Source organism: Ascaphus truei, chromosome 5 (assembly GCF_040206685.1).
Source record: "Ascaphus truei isolate aAscTru1 chromosome 5, aAscTru1.hap1, whole genome shotgun sequence".
Classification (NCBI taxonomy): Eukaryota; Metazoa; Chordata; class Amphibia; order Anura; family Ascaphidae; genus Ascaphus; species Ascaphus truei.
The window spans coordinates 190,822,480-190,848,787 of record NC_134487.1 but is presented as its reverse complement, the minus strand read 5'-3'; the positions used below and the strand labels follow the sequence as shown (position 1 = coordinate 190,848,787).

At 45.8% G+C, this 26,308-nt stretch overlaps 1 protein-coding gene across 6 annotated transcripts in view; it reads left to right on the top strand.

Moving 5' to 3' along the window:
* Positions 1-26,308, top strand: part of PIWIL2 (piwi like RNA-mediated gene silencing 2) — a 108,452-nt gene that overhangs the window by 1,640 nt on the left and 80,504 nt on the right. For 5 of the 6 annotated variants that reach the window (XM_075601467.1, XM_075601465.1, XM_075601466.1 and 2 more), the window contains exons 2-3: positions 752-886; positions 20,195-20,359. In XM_075601467.1, coding sequence (XP_075457582.1) covers positions 752-886; positions 20,195-20,359 — 300 coding nt within the window. Of the gene's footprint in view, positions 1-751; positions 887-20,194; positions 20,360-25,929; positions 26,108-26,308 lie in introns of those variants that run through there. The other variant, XM_075601470.1, reaches the window with a different exon arrangement.

Here is a 26,308-nt window from a genome sequence, read left to right as displayed (position 1 = left end):
TGAGGGGAAGGGCATCCCAGAGGTGTGGGGCAGTCAGTGAGAAGGGTTTAAGGCGGTAGAGAGCTTTAGATAGAAAGGGGGTAGAGAGAAGACATCCTGAGCAGAACTCAAGAGTCGGGATGGTGCATAGCGAGAAATTAGGGCTGAGATCTTGAAGGGGGCAGAAGAGTGTAAAGCTTTAAAAGTGAGGAGGAGAATGGAATGCGAATTGCGGTTTGATAGAAAGCCGGAGAGGGATTTCAGCAGGGAGACGCTGAGACAGATTTAGGAAAGAGTAGAGTGATTCTGGAAGCAGAACTCGAGGATGCCCGGTAGTCAAATGGCAAAGTTCAGCAACTCATGGCCACCTTGTTCCAATTATTGGGGGGGAAAGAAATCATAAAACAAACTATTCCCACACAGGATTGCTGCTTTAATTTTTGTCTGTAGGATGGAAGAGGTGTGGGGAAGTGTTGGAGTATAAAGATACTCTGAATCATTATGTGTGCATCATGTTCGTTATCAGAGGGTGGACATGTGTAGATTTTCAGCACCATGATTTTCAGTGTATAGGTACTCTGCACCATTGTAGAGTGCATCATGTTGATTATCATTGAAAAGATACTTTGCATCATTAATAGCATGTTCATTGTAAGTATACAGACATACTATTGATCATTATACGGTGTATGAATTTCACTTAGAGATGCTCCCTCTAATCACACTGGGTATTTGTGTAGGTGGTATTTTGATAGTTTTTGTTTTTCTCCAGCAGGGGGATCCTCACTGCGGTGACCCTGGGAGAGGGCGATGGCGATAGCCGGGTTCCCTCCAAGTTCCCCATGCATCCCAAGGGCCTGCCGTCAGGTGACAGTGCCACAGAGAGATTGACATTCGGGAGAGCCAGGCGAGTATAGGGAGTGACTGCCGCAGCTGTCCTCTAGCTGAGATTAGAGAGCTTTATATTAACCTCTTCACTGCCAGTTAAGTCTGCAATATGCAATACATGTGTTGTGTACTTATTTCTCGCTCTCTTCTCGCTCTCTCTCGCTCTCTCTCTTTCTCTCCTTCAGCCCTACTCCTGGAAGAAGCCTCCCATATGATCTTCCAGGTGATGCAATTGCAGCCTCTCCATTTACTCCAACACGTTCTGATTTCATCATCCCATCTTATTATTGGTTGTCGTCTTGGTCTTTTAATCTTTCTTGAATCCAGCTGAGTGCCATTTCCTTGAAAAGATAATCATTATTTTTTTTTGCGATATGTCCACCCCCCTGTCATTCTAATTTCTTCACCCTTGTGATGAGGTCAAAGACTTTTTTCTTTTGTTTCGAACCCATTCATTATTTTTGCTGTCTTTTCGGTAATACGCAGCATAAATCTGTCCCATACTACTTCTTCTTCTTCTTCTTTGATTTGTCTGAGCTTCTGAATTGTTTTTGCGTTCAAGGTCCAAGTTTCACATCCAGGATGAGCACAGGCCAGATACACTGGTGAACACTTTCCGTTTTGAGGACTGAAATTATCATAATACAGACGTGTATATAGAAAATCTAGTACCTATAATATCAAAATGCAATATAAAGGTAAAAGCCTATCTTATACTATATTAGTGGCCCGCCCCCGCACACCTCTCATTGGCCTGAGGCGGAGTGACGGGCCAAAGGACACACAGGGACACAAACACACACACACAGGGACACACACAGGGATACACACAGGACACACACACACAGGACACACACACACAGGGACACACACACACAGGGACACACACACACACAGGGACACACACACACACAGTAGGGGGGGGTGTACATTAGCAGCATGTATAACCCGGGGGTGGGCTCACATACCCACCGGTCCCGGAGCCTCCGCCTCTTCCTCCCCGAACATCAGCCTCCACACACGCGCGCACCTCTTCCTCTCCCCGTGTTTCCCGCGCTTTCAGCCCCCCCTCCCCCCCCGGCGCCGCTACAGTCATCGGGGCAGCGAGTGCCCGGGACACAGCGGGGAGCGGCCACAACACGCTGCCTCCCGCCTCAGATCCACGTGGGACCTTCCGGACGGTGAGTGAGCGGCCTTCACCTCCCCTCACCCCCCTTCACCCAACCCTCACCCCCTTCACCTCCCCTCCACCCCCTCCCCCCCCCGGCGCCGCTACAGTCAGCGGAGGAGCGAGCGCCCGGGACACAGCGGGGAGCGGCCACAACAAGCTGCCTCCCGCCTCAGATCCACGTGGAGCTTCCGGACGGGTGAGGGAGCTGCCGGACGGCTGAGGGGAGCGGCCGGACGGTGAGTGAGCGCCTTCACCTCCCCTCACCCCCCTTCACCTCCCCTTACCCACCCCTCACCTCCCTCCACCCCCCTTTCACCTCCCCTCCAACCCTCCCCTTCACCTCCCCTCCACCCCCCCTTCACCTCTCCTCCAACCCCCCCCCTTCACCTCCCCTCCAACCCCCCCCCTTCACCTCCCCTCCACCCCCCTTTACCTCCCCTCCACCCCCCCTCCCCTCCACCCCCCCCTCCCCTCCACCCCCCCCTTCACCTCCCCTCCACCCCCCCTTCACCTCCCCTCCACCCTCCCCCTTCACCCCCCTTCACCTCTCCTCCACACCCCCCCCCTTCACCTCCCCTCCACCCCCCCCTTCACTCCCCTCCACCCCCCACCCCCCTTCACCTCCCCTCTACCTCCCCCCCTTCGCACACACCTACCCCCCCTTCCCACCACACTCCCCCACCCTTCCCACCACCCCCCCCCCTTCCCACCACCTCCCCCCCCTCCCACCACCCCCCCCCCTTCCCACCACCTCCCCCCCTTCCACCACTTCCCCCCTCCTCCCCACCACCTCCCCCCCCCTTTCCCCCCTCCCCCCCCTCCCCCCCATTCCCCTCCTCCCCCCTTCCCACCACCTCCCCCCCTTCCCACCACCCCCCCCTTCCCACCACCTCCCCCCCTTCCCCCCTCCCCCCACAACCTCCCCCCCTTCCCCCCCTCCTCCCCACCACCTCCCCCCCCCTCCCCCCCACCACCTCCCCCCCTTCCCCCCTCCTCCCCCCCTTCCCCCTTCCTCCCCACCACCTCCCCCCTCCTCACCCCCTTCCCACCACCTCCCCCCCTTCCCACCACTTCCCCCCCTTCCCACCACTTCCCCCTCCTCCCCACCACCTCCCCCCCTTCCCCCCCTCCTCCCCCCATCCCCCCTCCTCCCTCCTTCCCACCACCCCCCCCCCCCTTCCACCACCTCCCCCCCTTCCCCCCTCCTCCCCACCACCTCCCCCCCTTCCCAACACCTCCCCCCACCCCTTCCCCCCCCTCCCCCCACCCCTTCCACCCTCCTCCCCCCCTCCCCCTTCCTCCCCCACCACCTCCCCCCTCCCCCCCCCACGTCCCCCCTCCTCACCCCCTTCCACCACCTCCCCCCCTTCCCACCACTTCCCCCCTCCTCCCCACCACCTCCCCACCCCTTCCCCCCTCCTCCCCCCTTCCACCACCTCCCCCCCCTTCCCACCACCTCCCCCCTTCTCCCCTCCTCCCCACCACCTCCCCCCCTTCCCCCCTCCCCTTCCCCCCTCCTCCCCCCCTTCCCCCTTCCTCCCCACCACCCCCCCCCTTCCCACCACCTCCCCCCCTCCAACCCCCCTTCCCACCACCTCCACCCCCCCTTCCCACCACCTCCCCCTCCCTCCCCTTCCCCCCCCGCCCTCCCCTTCCCCCCCCCCGCCCTCCCCCCTCCCCCCCCGCCCTCCCCCTCCCTCCTCCCCCCCCTCTTCCTCCCCCCTCTCCTTCACCCCCCTTCCCCTCCCCCCCCTTCCCCTCCTCCCCCTTTCCCTCCCCCCCTTCCCCTCCTCCCCCTTTCCCTCCCCCCCCTTCCCCCTCCCTCACCACCTTCCCCCCTCCTCACCCCCCCCCCCCCCTTCCCACCTCCTCACCCCCCCCCCCCCCCTTCCCACCTCCTCCCCCCCCCTTCCCACCTCCTCCCCCCCCCCCCTTCCCACCTCATTGGTCCCTTGGCCCGCCCCCGCACACCTCTCATTGGCCTGAGGCGGAGTGACGGGCCAAAGGACACACAGGGACACAAACACACACACAGGGACACACACACACACACACGTAGACACACACACACACACGTAGACACACACACACACACGTAGACACACACACACACGTATACACACCCGTATACACACACACACACGTATACACACACACACACACGTATACACACACACACACGTACACAAACACACACGTATACACAAACACACACACGTATACACAAACACACACACGTAGACACACACACATAGACACACACACACACACGTAGACACACACACACACACGTACACACACACACGTACACACACACATGTATACGTAGACACACACACACACACATGTACACGTGCACACACACATGTACACGTAGACACGTACACACACACACACATGTACACGTATACTCACACACATGTACAAGTACACACACACATGGAGACATACACTCACACACGTATACACACACGTATACATACACATAATGTATACACACACACATGTATACACACACACGTATACACACACGTGTATACACACACACATGTATACACACACACATGTATACACACATGTGTATACACACACACACATGTGTATACACACACACACATGTGTATACACACACACATGTGTATACACACACATGTGTATACACACGTCTATACACACACAAACATGTTGTATACACACAATATATACATACACACAATGTATACATACACACACATTTATACATACACACACATGTATACACACACATGTATACACACACATGTGTATACACACACATGTATACACACACACGTGTATACACACACACACGTGTATACACACACAAACATGTTGTATACACACAATATATACATACACACAATGTATACATACACACACATGTATATACACACACACACACACACACACACATACAATGTATACACACAAACATGTATACACACACATACTATCCCCAGCACCACCACATCAGCACACCGGTATCCCATGCCCCCCCCAGCACACTGGCATTCTCGGCTCCCCGCCATTCTCAGCACCCATCAGCACCCACACATCGCCACCTTTGCACCTCCCCCATCGGCACACCCACATCCGCACCCCCACATCAGCACCAAACCCTCCCAAATCAGCACACCGATACAATCACCATCAGTACAGCCACAGCAGCACTACCACCGCACATGGGCCGTGTGGACCACTCCCCACCCAAATGCCACACCCACACCACAAACATCCCGGGCAATGCCGGGGCTCTCAGCTAGTCATAAATAATGAAAGCATAACAGGCCGATACTGTGGCAAATGAGACTCAACGTTTCGGGACAAAAAATACCTCTTATCAAGAGTACTTTTGAACATTTATTTAGTATCTTGGTATTTTATGGATGGTGTATTGCTAATTATTCCTTATGTATAGTATTTTAGTGTAGGAATTAGAGATATCCCCTTCATTATCCCTTTACATTACCTGTAGGGAACTCTGTGATGTTGCATCTTATTTCTTATATTTACAATCTTACTTGCTTCGGCGAGTTGACTGATTTTGTTGCTGGAGGTCTTCTGGACTTGTGGCAAAAATAACAATGTCACCTGCAAATCAAATATTCACTGCTAACTTTGATTCCTTTTTCTTCCCAATCTAATGTCTTGAACAATTGTTCGTGTTGCTGTGAGAAGCTTTGGTGACATGGTGTCTCCCTGCCGCACTCCCTCGCTGATCCTTATCTTGCTTGTATCTTCAATCATTTTTTTTTTTTTCCCCCTCTCAAATCATTTATTGAAGTTTTAAGGGGGTGCAGAAAATATGTACATTTTTACTGAATTTGTTCTTCCCAACTAAGAAATATATTAACAAACAACACACAGAACCCCAGCAAGCCCTCACAAAATATATATGTATATAAGTGTCAAAAAGGAGAGCTATTGAGCGTGGTAAAAGTGACAGAGAAGCCCAATGCTACATCCAATATGACAAAAATACACAGTAAAATACTTAAATATTCTCTTGAAAAAGGGTTATTTAGTTTAACCCTTTGGCCAAAGCGTTGTAAGACTGCGAGCCACGACAAGGCAGACCCAGTTCACAGGTCCTAACACTACCAGATTAAAAAAATCAAAAAAAATCAATAAAATACAATCAATGTTTTTTTTACCTTTGATGTCTTCTCCCTCCGAATCCGACTCCAGCAGCAACCTCTTGACCGACGACACAATGCTCCTCAACTGCCGGTTTATCCTTAAATATAAGGGGGGGAACCTGTCACATGATACTCCAGTCAATTGGATTGGGGGTGTACCATTTGACACTCAGATGTGACGTCACAGGCCTTATATATATATATATATATATATATATATATGTGTGGCCTGTTCCGTCTCATTTGATGCCAAGAAGCCGACGGCGCAGCATGCGCCTCCAATTGGATTACAATATACAGATGAAGAAAGGAGCTTACCGGAAGACCATCAACTGTTGAGGAGCATTGCGTCGTCGGTCAAGCGGTTGCTGCTGGAGTCGTTTTCGTAGGGTGAAGACATGAAAGGTAAGAAAAACATTGAATGTATTTTATTTCATTGATTTTATTTTTTTTGGGCTGCCCTTTGACTGCCAATGTGCTTATCCCCTGCTTCCTGAGTTACAGGCCCCGTTATGGGGAGCCAGTATCCCTCTGCTTTGTTTAAATCTCCCGATCACATGGGCTGTGACGCGGTAGAATTTAAACATGGCTGCTGGGATACTGGCTCCCCATAACGGGGCCGGTAACTCGGGAAGCAGGGGTCCACGCACCGGAAATCAATGCAGTTCAGCTCAGGAGATCCCCCTACTACAATATGTTAATAAAATAAAAGCCCAGCGATTGCCTGTTAGGCGCACAGGGAGAGCGACAAGTCTATCCCTTACTGCGCATCGCTGACAGGGGGAACCCGATAGGATTCACACCGCGTGAGTCCCATTAAACCGGAGGGACCCCGCTGTGTTAGTCCGATGGGCCACTAGTCTGGCCGCAGGAGTCTCGTGGCTACGGAGAGGATGCCGTGCAGAACTCGCAAGGCAAGCGGAACAGAACCGGCAGCTGCACCTGTTGCTTGCTTTGAAATTTGTTCCGAGATTTCCTTGCCTACTAAAATGTATTTAAATAAGTCCAACAAGTGTGGCAATAAGATGGCTATACATTTCTTATAGTAGATGTGATGTGATTAATCTGGCCCCTGGAGTCTTGGCTCATCTGAGGGTTTTGACAATTTCAGCCAATTCCGCCTTGGTGAATTCGGCATTTTGTCCCATAAGGTGCTCCTTTGTAAATGTGGGACAAATGCATCCTCTCAAATATGCATTAACAAGTACAGATTGTGGATGCATGGATTGTGAGCTAGGGGCATCTAGATTGTAGGGTTTGGATAGAATTTATGAAATTCTTCCTCTACGGATGAGGGGATTGTAGGGGGATCTTCTCATTGTTTAATTTTATCGCAGAAATGTGCGCATTAGATCTAAGTCCTCCTCAATTTATTTGCTTTATTTCCCTTGTAGAATAATTGTTTAGTCCATTTCAGGGCCTTTTCTGTATCATCTAGCTGGATCCTCCTTAACGCCTCTCTAGCAGAAAGTAGATATCTGTACACCCTTTTAGAGGGGTCACTCGTGTGCTCCTGTTCAAGTGATTGAATTTTTTTTTCTTATCACTTTCATGGTGCGAGTTTTATCTATTTTCCTATATGAGGCCATTGATCTAAAAGTTCCTCCGATATTTGAATTTAAACTATGTTGTAAGCAAAAATACACAACCCACCCCCTGTGCCCCCACATAAAATCAATTTTTATTTTTATAGACACAGGATTAATACCACAGGCCGGCAGTGGTCCCCGGGTGGTCTCTACGGGTGTCCGCAGGCCCCACAGTGCACCCTGAGGGGTCCCCACAGGTGTCTGGGGGCCTTTGGGGTGTCCCCGCTAGGCTCCATGGGCCTCCAGGTGGTGTCTGGGGGTCCCCGGGTCCTCCCCACAGGTGTCTGGGGCCATCGGGCCCCCCCCCAGCCGTGGGGCCCCCCGGTTCATCCCTGCAGGTGTCTGTGGGTCCTCAGATGGTCCCCGTGCGTGTCTGGGGGCCCTCGGGTGGTCCTCATGGGTGTCTGGGGGCCCTTGGGTGGTCCCTGCGGGTCTCCCACAGCTGTAAGGCCCCAGGTTCCTCCCCACAGGTGTCCGTGGGTCCTCAGGTGGGTCCCCGTTGGCCTGCGGTACCTTTCTTGTATTTAAAAAAAATAAACATGGCCTACATTTCAATAAATACACCTCCCCCCAAACATGTACAGTAATGGACAAAATAACTATTATCCAGATATTATTATTATTATTATTAAACACAACATTAGCCAGGCAGCATAAATAAAGTAAATAAAAAAACATTCTACTTACGCCTGCCAATGTGAAGGGAGTCCTCGTCGGTATACTGCAGGGCCATGTCCCCTGTTGCCAGAAACCATACATAATAATTACAATCTAATGGCCCCTAACCCCTTAACCACCATAGCGGTTAATAACAGCTATAGTAATTAAGGGGTTAACCCACACTTCCCCGCTACCCACCCGGGAGGCCTAATCACCCACCCCAGACACACTATACACACCCTGTGCCCATTGATTGTTATAGTAGTACATCATGCCCATATAATATGGGCATAAGCTACTATAGCAGTCAATGGTCACCCTAATACAAAAGCCTGAATGTCCAAAATACACAATAATAAAACATATACAACAAGCACCTAAGCAGCCTAACTGTAAAATTAAAAGCAATAGGCAATCAATTACCTAAACAAATCCACTAGCCAACCAATCAATGAAAGAAATAAAACCACTAGCCAATCAATTAAAGAAATCCCACCACTAACCCCAAAAATACATTTTAAAGCTAAAAGAACTAACCAACACAACAATTAATTAATACAACCACTAGAAAACACCAATTTAAACCAGTTGCCAACAAAATACATAATTAAATAAAAACGCAAAACAATCTGAAAAAATAAATATTCAAGCCATCAGAATTCAAAACAATATAATCTAAATAATAAAAATACATAGATGAAATGTATTCGCCAAAAAATGCATTGGCTATTACTGTATTCATCTGTGCCCTAAACAGGCACAGATGAATACATTAGCAGTCAATGGGCAATGAAAAACATAAAAAATGAAAAAACCTGTAAAAATAAAAGAACATACATTCAATATTTCCCTTACCTTTAGAAGCGTTGACCCTCCGTATCCCGGGGAATCAGGAAGCTCTCGTCCGGTGACATCACGAAAAACAATCCAACGCCATCCACGGTGAAGATCCTGGCCAGGTAACAAAATTCTTCTTTATTCTTCCATCCCCTTCTTCTTTCTTCATCTGTGACTATTTCATTAATTTCTTTATCTTCTGTCTTCATCTGTCAATCCAATAGCCCCATGTTAAATACACGATGTTGACACATCGGCTTCTTGAGCTCAAATGAGCGGTCACAGCCTTAAATATGGCGTGTGATGTCACATTTGATTGGCAATCAAAATGGCTGTGCTTCATTTCCCTTTAATGACGTCACCAAATCCAAAATGGCTGCCCTCACGTGGTACTTCAACCAATCAGATTATGAGAACTATAGCCCCAATCTGATTGGTTGTAGTAGACCATATGACCGAGTAATTTGTGGGAAAGGATGTGACGTCATCCAAAGGGAGTCACATGGTTTACTACAACCAATCACATTGTGGCTATAGTTCGCACAATCTAATCGGCTGAAGTACCACGTGAGGGCAGCCATTTTAGATTTGGTGACGTCATGTTGAAGGGAAATGAAGCACAGCCATTCTGATTTGCTGGCTTCAGTCCCTTTACACGATGTCACCAAAAAAAAAAAGGCACATGATTCTCACAGCCAATCAAATGTGACATCACAGGCCATATTTAAAGCCGTGACGGCACATTTGAGTTCAAGAACCGACGTGTCAACACCGTGTATTTGCCATGGGGCTATTGGATTGACAGATGAAGACAAAAGATAAATACAGAAGATAAAAAAAATTTAAGAAATAGTCACAGATATAGAAAGAAGAAGGGGATGGAAGACGAAAGAAGAATTTTGTTACCTGGCCAGGATCTTCACCGTGGATGGCGTTGGATTGTGTTTCGTGATGTTACCTGACGAGAGCTTCCTGATTCCCCGGGATTCGGAGGGCCAACGCTTCTAAAGGTAAGGGAAATATAGAATGTGTGTACTTTTATTTTTACAGGTTTTTTTCATTGGATTTTTCTGCCCTGACTGCTAATGTATTAATCTGTGCCTGTTTAGGGTACAGATAAATACAATAATAGCCAATGCAAATGCATGTCTTCTATTGACTGTTATATTTTCTATGTATTTTTATTGTTTAGATTATATTGTTTTGAATTGTGATGGCTTGAAATGTTTTATTTTTTTGCAGATTGTTTTGTGTTTTTATTTAATTATGTATTTTGTTGGCTACTGGTTTAAATTGGTGTCTAGTGGTTGTATTAATTAATTGTTGTGTTAGTTCTTTTAGCTATTACATTTATTTGTGCGGCTAGTGGTGGGATTTATTTAATTGATTGGCTAGCGGTTTTATTTCTTTGGTTGACTTGTGGTTTTATTTAGGTAATTGATTGCCTATTTTAATTTTACAGTTTGGGTGTTTAGGTGCTTGTTGTATAGGTTATATTATTGTGTATTTTGGACATTCAGGCTTTTGTATTAGGGGGACCATTGACTGCTATAGTAGCTTAGGCCCATATTATATGGGTATGATGCACTACTATAACAATCAATGGCTATAGTGGGTCTGGGGTGGGTGGTTAGGTCTCCCGGGTGGGTAGCGGGGAAGTGTGGGTTAACCCCTTAATTACTATAGCGGTTATTAACCGCTATGGTGATTAAGGGGTTAGGGGCCATTAGATTGTATTTATTATGTATGCTTTCTGGCAACAGAGGACATGGCCCAGCAGTATGCTGACGAGGACGCCCTTCACATTGGCAAGGGTAAGTAGAACATTTTTTATTTATGCTGCCTGGCTAATGTTGTTTTTAATAATAGGCAAATAATCTATTATCCATATCTGGATAATAGTTATTTTGCCCATTACTGTACTGTATGTGTATGTGTTTGGTGGTGGGGGGTGGGGGAGCTGTGTTTATTGAAATGTAGGCTGTGTGTTTTTAAAAAAAATTTTATATACAGGAATGGAACCGCAGACCAGCGGGGGCCACCTGAGGACCCACGGACACTTGTGGGAGGAACACAGAGCCCCCAGGCACCCGTGGGAACCACCCGTGGGCCCCCAGGCACCCGCTGGGACAACCTGGGGGCCCATGGAGCCTAGCGGGCACCACCCAAGGGCCCCCAGACACCTGTGCACCACCCAAGGGCCCCCAGACACCCGTGCACTGTGCGGCCTGTGGACACCCATGGGGACCACCTAGGGACCCCCGCCGGCCTATGGTATTAATCCTGTCTATATAAATAAATATTGGTTTTATGTTGGGGCAAAGGGGGTGGGTTGTGTATTGGTGCTTACTACATATTTTCATTTACATGTATGACTAGTGTAGATGAGCAGGACTGCGTTGGTTTCAGGTCGTGGGACCCCCTGCTTCCCGAGACACAGGCCCCGTTATGGGGTGCCGGTGTCTCCTATGCATGGAAATGTCCCGATCACGTGACGCGAGACATTTCTATGCATAGGCGATAACGGCACCCCATAACGGGGCCTGTGTCTGGGGAAGTAGGGTGTGCCCAGGCCTGAAATTGATACAGTTCAACTCCAAAGACCCCCTGTTACATTACTGTAATGTTTAAAATTAAATAAAACCCCCACGTTCGCCTGTGAGAGGCGCGCAGTTAGGCTACGCTTATAGTGCCGGCGACGCGATGGTCGCTGGAAAATCAAATAGAGATGACTTCCAGCGATCACGACCAATCCGTCGCATCGCGCTTACTATAAGTGCACGCGACGGCGGCAATGCATTTGTTTTGTCGCGCCGCTACCGCCGGCACTATATGCGCAGCCTTAGAGTAACTGATTCAGCCTATCTCTTACTGCGCGTTGCTTGTAGACAGGCAGACCCTGGGCAGGACTCACAGCAGGGACTCGTGCTGTGTTAATCCGATGGGTCATTATGTCTGCAACTGACAATCTCGCAACATTTACCCAGGTAAATGTTCGAATAACGGCCACTGTATCTTCGTAAAAATCCTGTAAGTGATTGCAAGTAGACAGATTGGTCTCTAGTTTTTGACATCGTCTTTGTCTCCTTTCTTGTGGATGAGGAGAACTACATGGCATTATTCCATTGCTCTGAAATTTTCCTGTTCTTCAAGCAGCATGTAAATAGGTTTTCTAGGTGTGTCTACTTCTCCAGTTTCTTTCAAGATTTTAGTTGTAATTCAATCTTCACCGGGAGCCTTCTCAATCTTCATGGATTTTATTGCCACTTTTGGAAGGACGCATGGTATGTGATTGGTGGTTTCTTCTCGCTCGTCCTCTGCTGGATTATACCCTGGGTTTTCTGTATTCATGTGCCATTTCAGTTAGACATCCTCAACTCTCTTTACAATAAGTGCACAGTCTTTTTTGTTTTCTATTGCCTTGGTTGAGTGCAATGATTTGCTTCTTCCTAACCACAAGTCATTGCTTTGTCTTCTTTAAGTTGTTATTATCTTCAATAGTATGCCTCACCATATCACTGCAACATTTTCTTACATCTTACAGCTCTGCATATTAATTTCTTATTCTTGCATTTTAAGATTGCTTTATTTCTTGTCGTCTCCTTGGTAAATTGCTTTGTCTTATCAGATATTTTTGTATCCTTTTTTTCCCCTGCCTTTTTTAATTACAATCTTTATAAGTTCTTCATAATTATTTCTTCACGTGTCCACATGCATTTTGAACTACGGTAGTTGAAGCGATTTTTTTCAGTCTAATTAAAATTCTCTACTGTTACTGATTTTTATTGTTTTTATCTTTTTTTTAAATTTTTTATCTGTTTTCTTCTTTCCAACTTCACAGTTGGATGTAATCTGCAGTAACCCAATCAGTGATCACTGCTTGTGTCAAACTAGTTAAGAACAGTACAGTCTTCAATCGTGTGTTTCTTGTTAGTGAGGATATGGTCCGTTTCAGTCCTGATTCCATTGGGTCCATTCCATGTCCATTTTCTATTTGGATTCTTCTGGAAGAATACATTTATGATGTTAAAGTTTTCACATTCTGCAAATTCTACTATCTGTCCCCACGTTCATTCCTGTTGCTGTAACCATACTTACCAACTGATGCTTCGTCTTTCTGATGGCACTAATCTTTACATTGAATTCTCCCATAATGATCTTGAGATTTTCCTTTGTTAGTTCATGATACAGCTGAACCCCATTATAACGCGATCCTTGAAGGGGCCACAGAATGAGTTATAACCGGCATTGCGTTAACATTTTGCTGTTCGATAGCCGATCTCTCTCCTCACTTCCTAGCGCTGTGTCTGCAGCTGTCGGCTCTAGTGCGCGGCGTTGAAGAGGAGGTTCACATGACTCAACACACATCCCTCTACTTATTTTTTTTTAAACATTCAAATCAATGTTTTATTGCTACGGACACACACACACACACACACACACACACACACACACACACACACACACACACACACACACACACCTACATACACCATGTGGGAATTGAATATTAATACATTTTATATAATACACATGCAGCGATCGAACTCAGGTCTTTCCATATACTCATACCAATACATTACCTCTACACCACAGGCTTGGTGTTACAAACTGACCCTATAAATATATTTATCCTCTACATGCCACAGTGAACAGTGTACTCCTGTATGTAAATGTTTTGTTACTGTATGTACATGTTTTTTTGTTTTTACAATCTGTGACATCACACAGTCCCCGTGGTGTAGAAGTAGAGCAATGGTACCAGTATATGAAAGGTCCTGGGTTCGATTCCTGTATGATATGGTACATAATAAATAATATATATATTTTTTTAATATAACTTATAAATGATACCATATCATACATGAATCGAACCTAGGACCTTTAATATACTGGTACCATTGCTCTACTTCTACACAACGGGGACTGTGTGATGTCACAGACTCTAGAAACAAAAAAACATGTACATACAGTAGTACACTGTGCTCTAGAGCTGACAGCTTCAGAGAGGAGAGCACTGAAATGAGAAGAGAGCTGACAGCTGCAAAGAGGAGAGAGATCGAGATGCCGGTAAGTCCTCGCGCAAATCGGGAGCCACGCTCAGCCCGCGTTATATGCAGATTCGAGTTGTAGCGGATCGCGCTATAACGGGGTTGAGCTGTATAAGTTTTCCACGTCATTGTATGTATGCATGTATGTCTTTATTTATATAGCGCCATAAATGTACATAGCGCTTCACAATAGTAATACATGTAAATAAATAATAAAACAAATAATAGGTCATGAGAATAAGTGCTTCAGACATAAAAGTAACATTAAGGAAGAGGAGTCCCTGCTCCGAGGAGCTTACAATCTAATTGGTAGGTAGGGGAACATATAGAGACAGTAGGAGGGAATTCTAGTAAGTGCGTCTGCAGGGGGCCAAGCTTTATGTATCATGTGTCCAGGATTATCCAGTGCTATTCATATGCTTCTTTAAGAAAATGTATTTTAAGGTGGGTCTTAAAGGTGAATAGAGAGGGTGCTAGTCGGGTATTGAGGGGAAGGGCATTCCAGAGGTGTGGGGCAGAAAGTGAGAAAGGTTTAAGGCGGGAGAGGGCTTTAGATACAAAGAGGGTAGAAAGAAGACATCCTTGAGAAGATCGCAAGAGTCGGGGTAGTGCATAGCGAGAAATTAGGACTGAGATGTAAGGAGGGGCAGAAGAGTGTAAAGCTTTAAAAGTGAGGAGGAGAATTGAGTGTGTGATACGGGATTTGATCGGAAGCCAGGAAAGGGATTTCAGGCGGGGAGACGCGGAGACAGATTTAGGAAAGAGTAGAGTGATTCTGGCAGCAGTGTTTAGGATAGATTGTAGGGGAGACAGGTGAGAGGTAGGAAGGCCGGACAGCAGGAGGTTGCAGTAATCGAGACGTGAGAGAATGAGGGCCTGAGTCAGAATTTTAGCAGTTGAGTAACAGAGGAAAGGGCGTATCTTTGTGATATTGCGGAGGAAAAAGCGACAAGTTTTAGAAACGTTTTGAATGTGAGAGGAGAATGAGAGAGAGGAATAGTGTGACCCCTAGGCAGCGTGCTTGTTCTACTGGGTAAATGATCGTATTTCCAACAGTAATGTGGAAGGAGGTAGTAGGGCCAGGTTTGGGAGGAAATATAAGGAGCTCTGTTTTTGCCATGTTAAATTTCAGTCGGCGGATGGCCATCCAGGATGATATTCCAGAGAGGCATTCAGAAACTTTTTTCTGTATAGCAGGTGTAAGGTCAGGGGTTGAAAGGTAAATTTGTGTGTCGTCAGCATAGAGGTGATATTTAAACCCAAAATATGTGATTAGGTCACCTAGAGAGAGTGTGTGAAAAGAGAAGGGGTCCCAGGACAGAGCCCTTGGGAACCCCCACAGAGAGATCAATAGAGGAGGATGTGTTTAGCAAAAGAAACACTGAAAGTACGATGGGAGAGTTAAGAGGAGATCCAGGATAGAGCTTTGTTCCGAATACCAAGAGTATGGAGAATGTGAAGGAGAAGAGGGTGATCCACAGTATCAAATGCTGCAGAGAGGTCGAGTAATATGAGCAGAGTGTAATGACTTCTGTCTTTGGCTGCATGGAGGTCTGCAGTTATTTTAGTAAGGGCTGTTTCAGTAGTGAGCAGTGCGGAAGCCAGATTGTAGAGGGTCTAGAAGAGAATAGGTGTTGAGAAAGTGTAGCAATCGAGAGAATACAAGACGTTCAAGGAGTTTGGTGGCAAAAGGCAGGAGGGAGACAGGTCGATAGTTAGGACAGATAGGGTCAAGCTTGCTGTTTTTGAGTAATGGTATAATGGTATAATGGTGTAATGGTTGCATGCTTGAAGGAGGATGGAAAGGTACCAGAGTAGAGGGAAGAGTTAATTGTCATTGTCTGTGTGACTTGATGTTGGTGCATACAATTTGATGCCTATATCTGTCAACTGAATGATTATTCTGGCTTTTCTCTCTGATCAGCTTTCATATTCCACTATGTTTCTCCATCTTTTGTTAACCATGATGTCTACTCTACTGATTCTTCTATATTCTGAACCTCTGTAATACAGTAAGTGTCCGCTTTTGAGTACAATGTGGCCTTCATTTTCAAAGTTTAACTAAGGCCAACAATATCCCATTTAATCTTTTAAAATTCGTCTTCCAGTTCTTGCAGTGTGGCTTCACTGGAGAGTCTGCAGATGTATTTAGCCAGGTTTGAATGGCAGCTTTGGTTTAACCTCCGGAGATTCTTAGCCCCCTCTGCCTTTCTGAATATGGTCGAGTCCAGGGACACTCCGGCCTCCAGAGTGTGACGGCCATTGTTGTTTGGTGTGTTCCATATTTGGAGCTTGAGGCTTTACTTGCCATGCTGGCCTCGTATGCATGTTAACAAATGCATGTTCCCACGTTAGCCGGGCATATATTTCAATCTTGCATTGTATGGTTAAACCTCCCAGCACAAGTGCCACTATACGTGTTCCTGATCACCTATTGCTACCTTTCCGCCTCTTTCAGGCAGTGCGATAAGGATTTGAGTGAAGGTGTTTTCTGGTGGGGTGTGTGTGTGTGTGTGTGTGTGTGTGTGTGTGTGTGTGTGTGTGTGTGTGTGTGTATATAGATATAGAATAGCTAGATAATAGATATAATTTAATATATGTATATTTGCACATAGTAAGTGTTCAATCTAAATGTTAATTTATACGTATTGTTTGTGTGTATATCTGCAAACATGTATAGGCCTACTAACATAACTATATTCGTGAATATTTACTTTGTTTTTGTTTTATATACAAAAACTTATGTATGTTTAGAAATGTGTGCAAGTTTGCGATTTATGTATTTTGTGTATGTATATATTCTTGATTTCAAAAATGTGTGTGTTTATTATCTATCTCAAATAGTCAAGATGGCTGCACCCGCCAGCAGACTAGTGCCTTACGAGCCAGGTCTTTGCACAGTACATTGTTAGAAAAAGTAAATGATTACCTTACTGAAGGAGGTCCCCCTGGTGGACCAAAACATCTGGTTATCTTTTGTATTGTGCGACAATAAACACTTCGTATCACTACGTGTGTCCTGTGCCAGTAATATAACTTTTACGGTAATCACGTATTTCTTCTATATATATGTGTTTGAGTGTATAGCTCAGCACGTTGTAGGCCTGTCTGTGTTAAAGGGGTGAATAATATTACACACAATTTCACTTGGCCTATAAATATGCTTTTGGTAGGTGCAGTTGAAAGAAAAAATTATACACCAAGCTGCAAAAAAAAAAAAAAAAAGAGCTCCCCTTTTGTTAATATGCACTCAATACCGGCAAAGGATGGTGTTGTGAAGCTGGTCACATTAAACTGTGTGTACTGCCGGTAACTATGCTTTAAAACATCCTGTAGGAGGCCCCAGGGCCGGAGCGCCCTACCCGCCACAATCCCTTCACCCCTCTCCCCCCCCCCTCTTCTTCCCCATGTCATTCCCAACTATCCACCCGTCCCTCGTCGTCCCCTTTCTTTTCACTACTGAAAGTAGGAAAAAAATGGTTTATTGTGTGTCTCAGAGTACTTCACTGTCATATGCCTGTGCTCCAAAATGATTTGTTATGCTGTGAATGTCATCTTATTATCTACATGTATGTACTTTGCAAGACGCCAATAAAGGAAAAAAAATATTTAAAAAAAAAAACATGCTTTAGGCATTATTTACAATGCACAAACATACAGTTAGCACCCATACTAAACCCATAGACATTATACAAAGGAAAGATCAATGCAACAAATAAAAATACAAAAATCGGTAAAATAAATGTAGTACAGAAAATCCCAATGCTACATCCAATGTGAAAAAATATATAGTAAATAGTTAAAATACTACAATAATAATATTCTCATGAGTATGGGCCATTTAATTAAACACCTTGGCTAATGCGTTATAAGAGGGGTGGTGGGTCACAGAGGTGGCCTAAAAGATTCCTATTTGCACTCGCTAGACCAGTTAGTTAGGCTAGGAAAAATTCAATCCTTGGAGATAGCTCCATAGCCATACATGTACAATTATAAAATCATATTTATTAAACATATATACAAAAGACTTAATGTCTAAAATTCCACTATGTGGTTTCTGGAAACACAGAGAGAGCACCGGGGTAGTGCAGTGTAGCTATGAGAGTGATTCAAATTGTGAGAGACTGTTGTTTAGTATACTGTCGTATTGGTGCTGCTGATGTTCCCATCATAATCCCATATTAGTATCATAAAGGTATATAACCTGTGTAGTGGGTTGGGATCACAGCGTGGGAGGGTTACTAGGTAGTTATGGCTAATAGCCGTGTAAGGTGGGGCTATGTATTTCAGGGTGAACGTCCCTATATGTCAGGTAATATCTAGACAGAATAGTTTAGGGACCCCTATATACTGTCCCTCTACCTTCCTAGAGTAAGGTGCCTGGTGCGCCTGATGTATGCGCCCCACTAGGCAAAACCGATAGTAGTCTGGGCGTCACTACATATAGTATGGCTCCGTTTTTAGTTAGGAAGCCAGTGCTGTTATTGGTGCTGTCTAAATGCATGCACCAGTATGTCTGTAGCGCGCTCCCTTTAGCTGTTCATACGACCTGTCAGCCTGAAAAATCTCTCAGCTTCCCACTTTGTGTTCCTCCGCGACTCCAGATGACGTCACCGGAAGTGCGTCATCACGTACCAACGCACGTTTCACGCTCGTAGGCGCTTCGTCAGGGTAATGGGACTCCCATGGGTCCCAATGGGACTCCCATTACCCTGATGAAGCGCCTACGAGCGTGAAACGTGCGTTGGTACGTGATGACGCACTTCCGGTGACGTCATCTGGAGTCGCGGAGGAACACAAAGTGGGAAGCTGAGAGATTTTTCAGGCTGACAGGTCGTATGAACAGCTAAAGGGAGCGCGCTACAGACATACTGGTGCATGCATTTAGACAGCACCAATAACAGCACTGGCTTCCTAACTAAAAACGGAGCCATACTATATGTAGTGACGCCCAGACTACTATCGGTTTTGCCTAGTGGGGCGCATACATCAGGCGCACCAGGCACCTTACTCTAGGAAGGTAGAGGGACAGTATATAGGGGTCCCTAAACTATTCTGTCTAGATATTACCTGACATATAGGGACGTTCACCCTGAAATACATAGCCCCACCTTACACGGCTATTAGCCATAACTACCTAGTAACCCTCCCACGCTGTGATCCCAACCCACTACACAGGTTATATACCTTTATGATACTAATATGGGATTATGATGGGAACATCAGCAGCACCAATACGACAGTATACTAAACAACAGTCTCTCACAATTTGAATCACTCTCATAGCTACACTGCACTACCCCGGTGCTCTCTCTGTGTTTCCAGAAACCACATAGTGGAATTTTAGACATTAAGTCTTTTGTATATATGTTTAATAAATATGATTTTATAATTGTACATGTATGGCTATGGAGCTATCTCCAAGGATTGAATTTTTCCTAGCCTAACTAACTGGTCTAGCGAGTGCAAATAGGAATCTTTTAGGCCACCTCTGTGACCCACCACCCCTCTTAACTTGACTATATATCCCGTATGCACCCTATTATTCTCTCCCAGTAATATATTTTATTCCAATCTATGGAGAGCGGCAGCCAACCCCTGCTTTACTAATGCGTTATAAGCCTGCAAGCTTAAATCCTGGGAGGAGGGGCCACTAACCCTCAAACAACTGATGCCAGTTGAAAATTGAAATTAACAAACACACAACACAATTAAAGAATAGATACCGGCAGTACTCTGTTTAATGTGACCAGCTTCAAAACACACCACCCTTTGCTTGTATTGGGTGCATATTAATGAAATTTTTTGGTGGGGGCGGCTTAGTTAATAATATCAGACACGTGTTGTCCCCTCCTGTCACAGACTCCCCATCGCCTCCCAGGGGGCAGAACTATCCCCCGCACCTCTTGGCAGGGGCCTATTCAGATCCCCCCTGCCTCCTGTCCTGATGGTTGATCCAGTTGATCCAGTTGCCAAAGACAGCCCTGCAGCAGCAGCAGCAGCCCCTCTGGAGCAGGAAGAGAGAAGGTGAGGGTTGCAGAGGACACATGGGAGGGCATTCATACATTCTCCTCTTTGTCATACTGGATATTTGGATATTTGGTTGTCTGTATGTGCAAATAAATGATGATAATAATTAAAAAAAAATATATATATATACACACACACACACACACCCGTGTTAGGATACACTTTCGTGAGTTCTCCTCTCCTTCATGTCTGCAATACTGATTAAGAAAGGAATCCTTGTCCTATGACATAAATTGTTAGTACAACTAAAAAAGGTATCACCTAATACGGAAGTATTCATTTATTCTGAAATATCGCAACTGGACTAACATGGCTATTTCCGTTTTATTTATTTGTGTGTGTGTGTGTGTACACACACACATACTTGTGTGAAAAAGAAAGTACACCCTATAAAGCCAAAATGGAGAAGTTGTGTGTGAAAAACTAAGTACACCCTTACTGCTTCCATTGGAATTAAGATGCTAAGTAGCAGACATGTGCTACTAATCAAATGCCCTTGATTAATTGATCATCAGCAAGTGTGACCACCTCTATAAAAGCCGAAGTTTTAGCAGTTTACTGGTCTGGAGCATTCAGGTGTGTGTTAACACAATGCCAAGGAGGAAAGACATCAGCAATGATCTTAGAGAAGCAATTGTTGCTGCCCATCAATCTGGGAAGGGTTATAAGGCCATTTCCAAACAATTTAAAGTCCATCATTTTACAGTGAGAAAGATTATTCAAAAGTGGAAAACATTCAAGACAGTTGCCAATCTTCCCATGAGTGGACGTCCCAGCAAATTCACCCCAAGGCCAGACCGTGCAATGCTCAGAGAAATTGCAAAAACCCCAAGAGTTACATGTCAGACTCGACAGGCCTCAGTTAGCATGTTAAATGTTAAAGTTCATGACAGTACAATTAGAAAAAAGACTTAACAAGTATGGTTTGTTTGGAAGGGCTGCCAGGAGAAAGCAAATTCTCTCTAAAAAGAACATGGCAGCACGCCGTAGGTTTGCAAAGTTGCATCTGAACAAACCACAAGACTTCTGGAACAATATCCTTTGGACAGACGAGACCAAAGTGGAGATGTTTGGCCATAATGCACAGCGCCATGTTTGGCGAAAACGAAACACAGCATATCGGCACAAACACCTCATACCAACTGTCAAGCACGGTGGTGGAGGGGTGATGATTTGGGCTTGTTTTGCAGCTACAGGACCTGGGAACCTTGCTTTAATTGAGTCAACCATGAACTCCTCGGTATACCAAAGTATTCTAGAGTTAAATGTGAGGGCATCTGTCCGACAGCTAAAGCTTGGCCGAAATTGGGTCATGCAACAGGACAATGATCCCAAGCACACCAGCAAATCTACAACAGAATGGCTGAAAAAGAAAAGAATCAAGGTGTTGCAATGGCCCAGTCAAAGTCCAGACCTCAACCCGATTGAAATGCTGTGGCTGGACCTTAATTAAGAGAGCTGTGCATAAACAAATGCCCACAAACCTCAATGAACTGAAGCAACATTGTAAAGAAGAGTGGGCCAAAATTCCTTCACAACGATGTGAGAGACTGATAGTCATACAGAAAACGATTATTTCAAGTTATTGCTGCTAAAGGGGGTTCTACTAGCTATTGAATCATAAGGTGTACTTAGTTTTTCACACATGGCTTCTCAATTTTGGCTTTATTTTTGTTAAATAAATCATGACACGGTGTAATATGTCATGTGTTGTTGTTCATCTGAGGTTGTATTTACCTAATTTTAAGACCTGCTAAGGAACAGGTGATTGTTATTATGTCCTGATACACAACAGTGTATGTATGTATATATTAGCATTACAAATATTACTTGTGAGCACATTCACAGGTGTTAGACAGGTCTGCAACCCTGCTTTTCGCCATTATCACCTAGCATTCAGTACTTCTACTGCAGCAAGGGATTCTGGGAAATGGTATGCAAATGAGCACACAGTGCCACCTTTTGTCTCAAGACCACATTACATGCTAAATCTATATATTTTTGAAAACGTATATTTGCTGTGCTTATGGGCAATCTGATTGGTCAGTTGGTCTGTCAGTCACCCTCTGGCCAATCAAATTGGTCCGTGGCCCGCCCCCGCACACCTCATTGGTCTGCGTGCTTCTATGAACTCACCCGCCGCCAACACAGCTACCCACGGCCATCGGCGCCCGCTCCTCGGTGCCGCCGTCTCACCTCTCCCACCCTCTCTCACAGCAAACCCAAGCCTCAGGTACCATATCAATCATCCCCCCCACCCCCCACCCCCAATCAGCAGCTCCGCACGGGGGTGGGGTTGACGGGGGAACAGTCAGAACACACACACACAAACCCCCCTCCCCCCACTCGGGCAGGGCGAGAAACAGTCGAGAGAGAGAGAGAGGGGGGGGGGGGGCGCGCAACACCAGACTGACACACGAACTGCCTGACTGACTGCCACACACACACACACACACACCATTGTTCTTCATACTGAATGACTTAAGGCAGGCCTGCACAACTTGTAAAGTGAGACGGGCCGAAATGCTCCATGGAAAACTGATTCGGGCCGCACGGGTAAAACAGCATTTATTATTCAAAATAACTGCGTCAGTGCGGCAACTGTTGGAGCGGGTTTCGGGGGGGGGGGGTTGTCAGTGCGTCAACTTCTGGTGCTGGAGTGGGCTCGGCGGAGGGGAGGAGAGGGAACTTGGCGCTTCATACCTAGCCATCAACAACCATCTAATATCAAAAAGGATGATAGTACTCTGACAAATCCCACTGACATAGCAAACACATTCAATTAATACTTTCTGAGGTGTGATACTTCCCTGTTAGCAATGCACATTCCAAACTACAAACATGAAGCTCAACCAGGGGGTTCTCCTATAGCCCTACCCTCTCCCAACAGTGCTTACCATTTTCACTTTGTCCCAGTATCTGAAGAGAAGATTGCACAAGCGCTCTTCACATTAAAACTAAGCAACCAATGAGGACCTGACCTAGTTAAATCAAAGTTCCTATGACTCCGTGCCCCATCCATTGACACGCCGCTTGCTCACCTAATCAACTATTTTGTCTACAGGCCGTATTCCACAGACATGGAAAACTGCCAGAGTTTTCCCAATCTTCAAAAGTGGGGACAAAAACACGGTCTCAAACTACAGGCCAATCTCTCTTCTCCCAGAGTCATGGAAAAATGTGTGCACTCCCATTCAAGCGATAACTATAACAAGGCATTTCCTTAGCCAACTCCAATCCGGCTTTCGCCCAAAAACACCACAGTAACTACCCTCTTAAAAGTTTGCAATGAGATCCAGTGTGGAATGGAACTGTGACAACTTAATGGTGCAATATTCCTAGATTTTGCAAAGGCTTTTGATACTGTTTATCATGTTATCTTGTTAAACACGTTTCACTGCTCTGGAATAGGGGAAGACTCTCTAAACTGGTTTCATTCCTACCTATCGGTAGATCCCAATGTTCCCTACAGTGTCCTGCAATGCTCTGTTTTAGGGCCCCATCTCTTTTCAGTCTTCATTAATGATCTACTGTACCTACAGCTTGTAAGGGAGCTTCAATGCACATATATGCGAATGACACAATCTTATATGCACACAGCTCTAGTCTCATAGACACGTACTTCAATCTGATTTTTCAAGACTTGAAAACTGGATTTCTCAAAACAAACTGTTTTTAAACATGTGTAAAGACTGTAAAAACTATTTGGGAGCAAGGCTAAGTTTCTGAAGCTAGCAATGATGGCGCTAGAGATCAGAATCAACTCTAATAACATCCTAGCCCCTGTTGTCATGGGAAACCAGGTTATTTACCCCTTTTTACCGGGATCATTCATTGAGCAAAACAAGGTGGAGAAATACATTGTAATTTATTCGGCATAAATTCACTTACAATGAAACGCAAAATACACAGATGAAAAGACAATTATTTTGGGGCGGGGGTTGAAAATTAGACTTTCCTAGGTGCAGGGAACTCTATGGGAGAGTTTTACCCTGACTTTGACTTAGCCTGAAATTTCCTGGAACCCAAATCGGCATAAAATTCTATACGCCACCGCTACGTTCTATTCTGATGCCGCATTAGCCATTCGGCTATTTGAAGATGGTTATCCGCACGGGTGTGTGTCGGCAAGACACCATGTCGCCAAAAGCTGTTCACAGCAACACTTGAAGAATTGTTCAAGACGTTGAAATGAGAAGGAAACATGAAACCAGAAGGTGGGCTCCCATGTGACTCTTGGCAAGGTCAACATTTCAAAGATCAAACTAAATAAAATATAGCTATACGGAATCGAAAATGTATATCTCTACATTTGGCCAGCAAATATCAATTAATGGAAAAATATGAAATTAAATTAATAGGAGAATGAAGACGGGATGGAGCAAATTTGGGAAAAACAAGAGAATCTTTCAAGAGAACCTTCCACTGTTGGAGCAAATGTGTTGGAGTAACGAGAAGAAGAGAGGCTTTTAGCCAAATTACCTGGAAGGTCATTGTGGAGCCTTTATCCAGCAGTGGATCAACAAGAGCTGAAAATGAGATATGTCTCTCGTGCATGTTGCATTGTGTAAAAATGTTTCATACAAAATCAGAAGACTTGTAAAAATGCAGTTACAAATGCGTGTAAAATCGTTGAGTGAGGTAGCCACGGTCTTTCTCGACATCAGAGGGCTGTATCCCATAGTACAACTTGTGGAGGTCGCATGGAGCACGGTATAGGAGATGTCAAACGTATCCTCTATAGGTCAATAAACTTCCTCCACTTCTGCGGTTTTACAGTTCTGCAGGTTCAACAGATTAAATTCGGTTTTGCTGAACTGTTTAACCGGAGAAGTGGAGGAAGTTTACAGACCTCCAGAGGACATGTGTGTTCAGCGTCTCCCATACTGTGGTCCATGCAGGGGTGCGCAGACGTCGTGCACTGCGTCCCCCCTGCCTGTTCTCCTCGGTTGTGTCACCCACCCATTCCTCCAATGAAGTGTCAAATGACGCTACAGGGTCATGTGACGTCACGTGACTCACAGCGTCATTTGACGTCACATCTCCATGGTAACTGGCGTCGTGACGCCACGTTGCCATGGAGACGTGTGGACTGGAGCCGGTAAGTAAAGTAAATTCTTGCACCCCCCTGTTTGCGCACTGCTGGTCCATGGGATCTCCACAAGCTGCTGTGGGATAGAGCCCTCTGAAATCGAGAGACGGTTGCTTCCCCTCTCCGCAATTTTACACACGTGCATTTTGTAAAAAAAAAATTTACTGGATTTGCATTAAAACATTTTACACCCTTGCGATTCTGTCCTTGTTTTTAGTTATTTTGCAGGATTTGGTCTGTCCTGTGAAGAAGTTGCAATATTCTCCTACTTTTATTTCTACATTTGGCGTTACCAGTTATTATAGGCTAAAGCAGTAAAACTCCGGGCATTATTGAAATCCCTGCTCTGATTGGTTAGAATTTCGGGCATTCCCGGAATTTTTGCCAACTTGCAAACTCGCCTTTCAGAGATGCAGGGGGAGCGCTCTGAGAATTTGAAATAAAAAAACTGCCAAATTTAAAACTGCTAACAGTAAAAAATCTCTCCCGATCCAAGCTCCAGCTGCATCCCCCCGTTCCTCTCCTCTCACACAGCACATGCAGGCTCTCTCACACAGCTACTAGTGCAGTCAGAAGCTGGCGGGACCCAAATACTAACTTTGTTACTTGGACAAAGTAATGTTTCTTCCACAACTTCTTTAGCTTCTGCTAAGGTAATTTTTATTTGGCTTTTATTTAGTTTGTTGTTAAAATCACTGTAACCCCCCCCACCCCCCAATTCCCTTCCCCATCTCCCCTTCACCCACCTCTCCCCCCCCCCCCTCACCTCTCTCCCCCGCCCCGCTCGCCTCTCTCCCCCGCCCCGCTCGCCTCTCTCCCCGCCCCGCCCGCCTCTCTTCCCCGCCCCGCTCGCC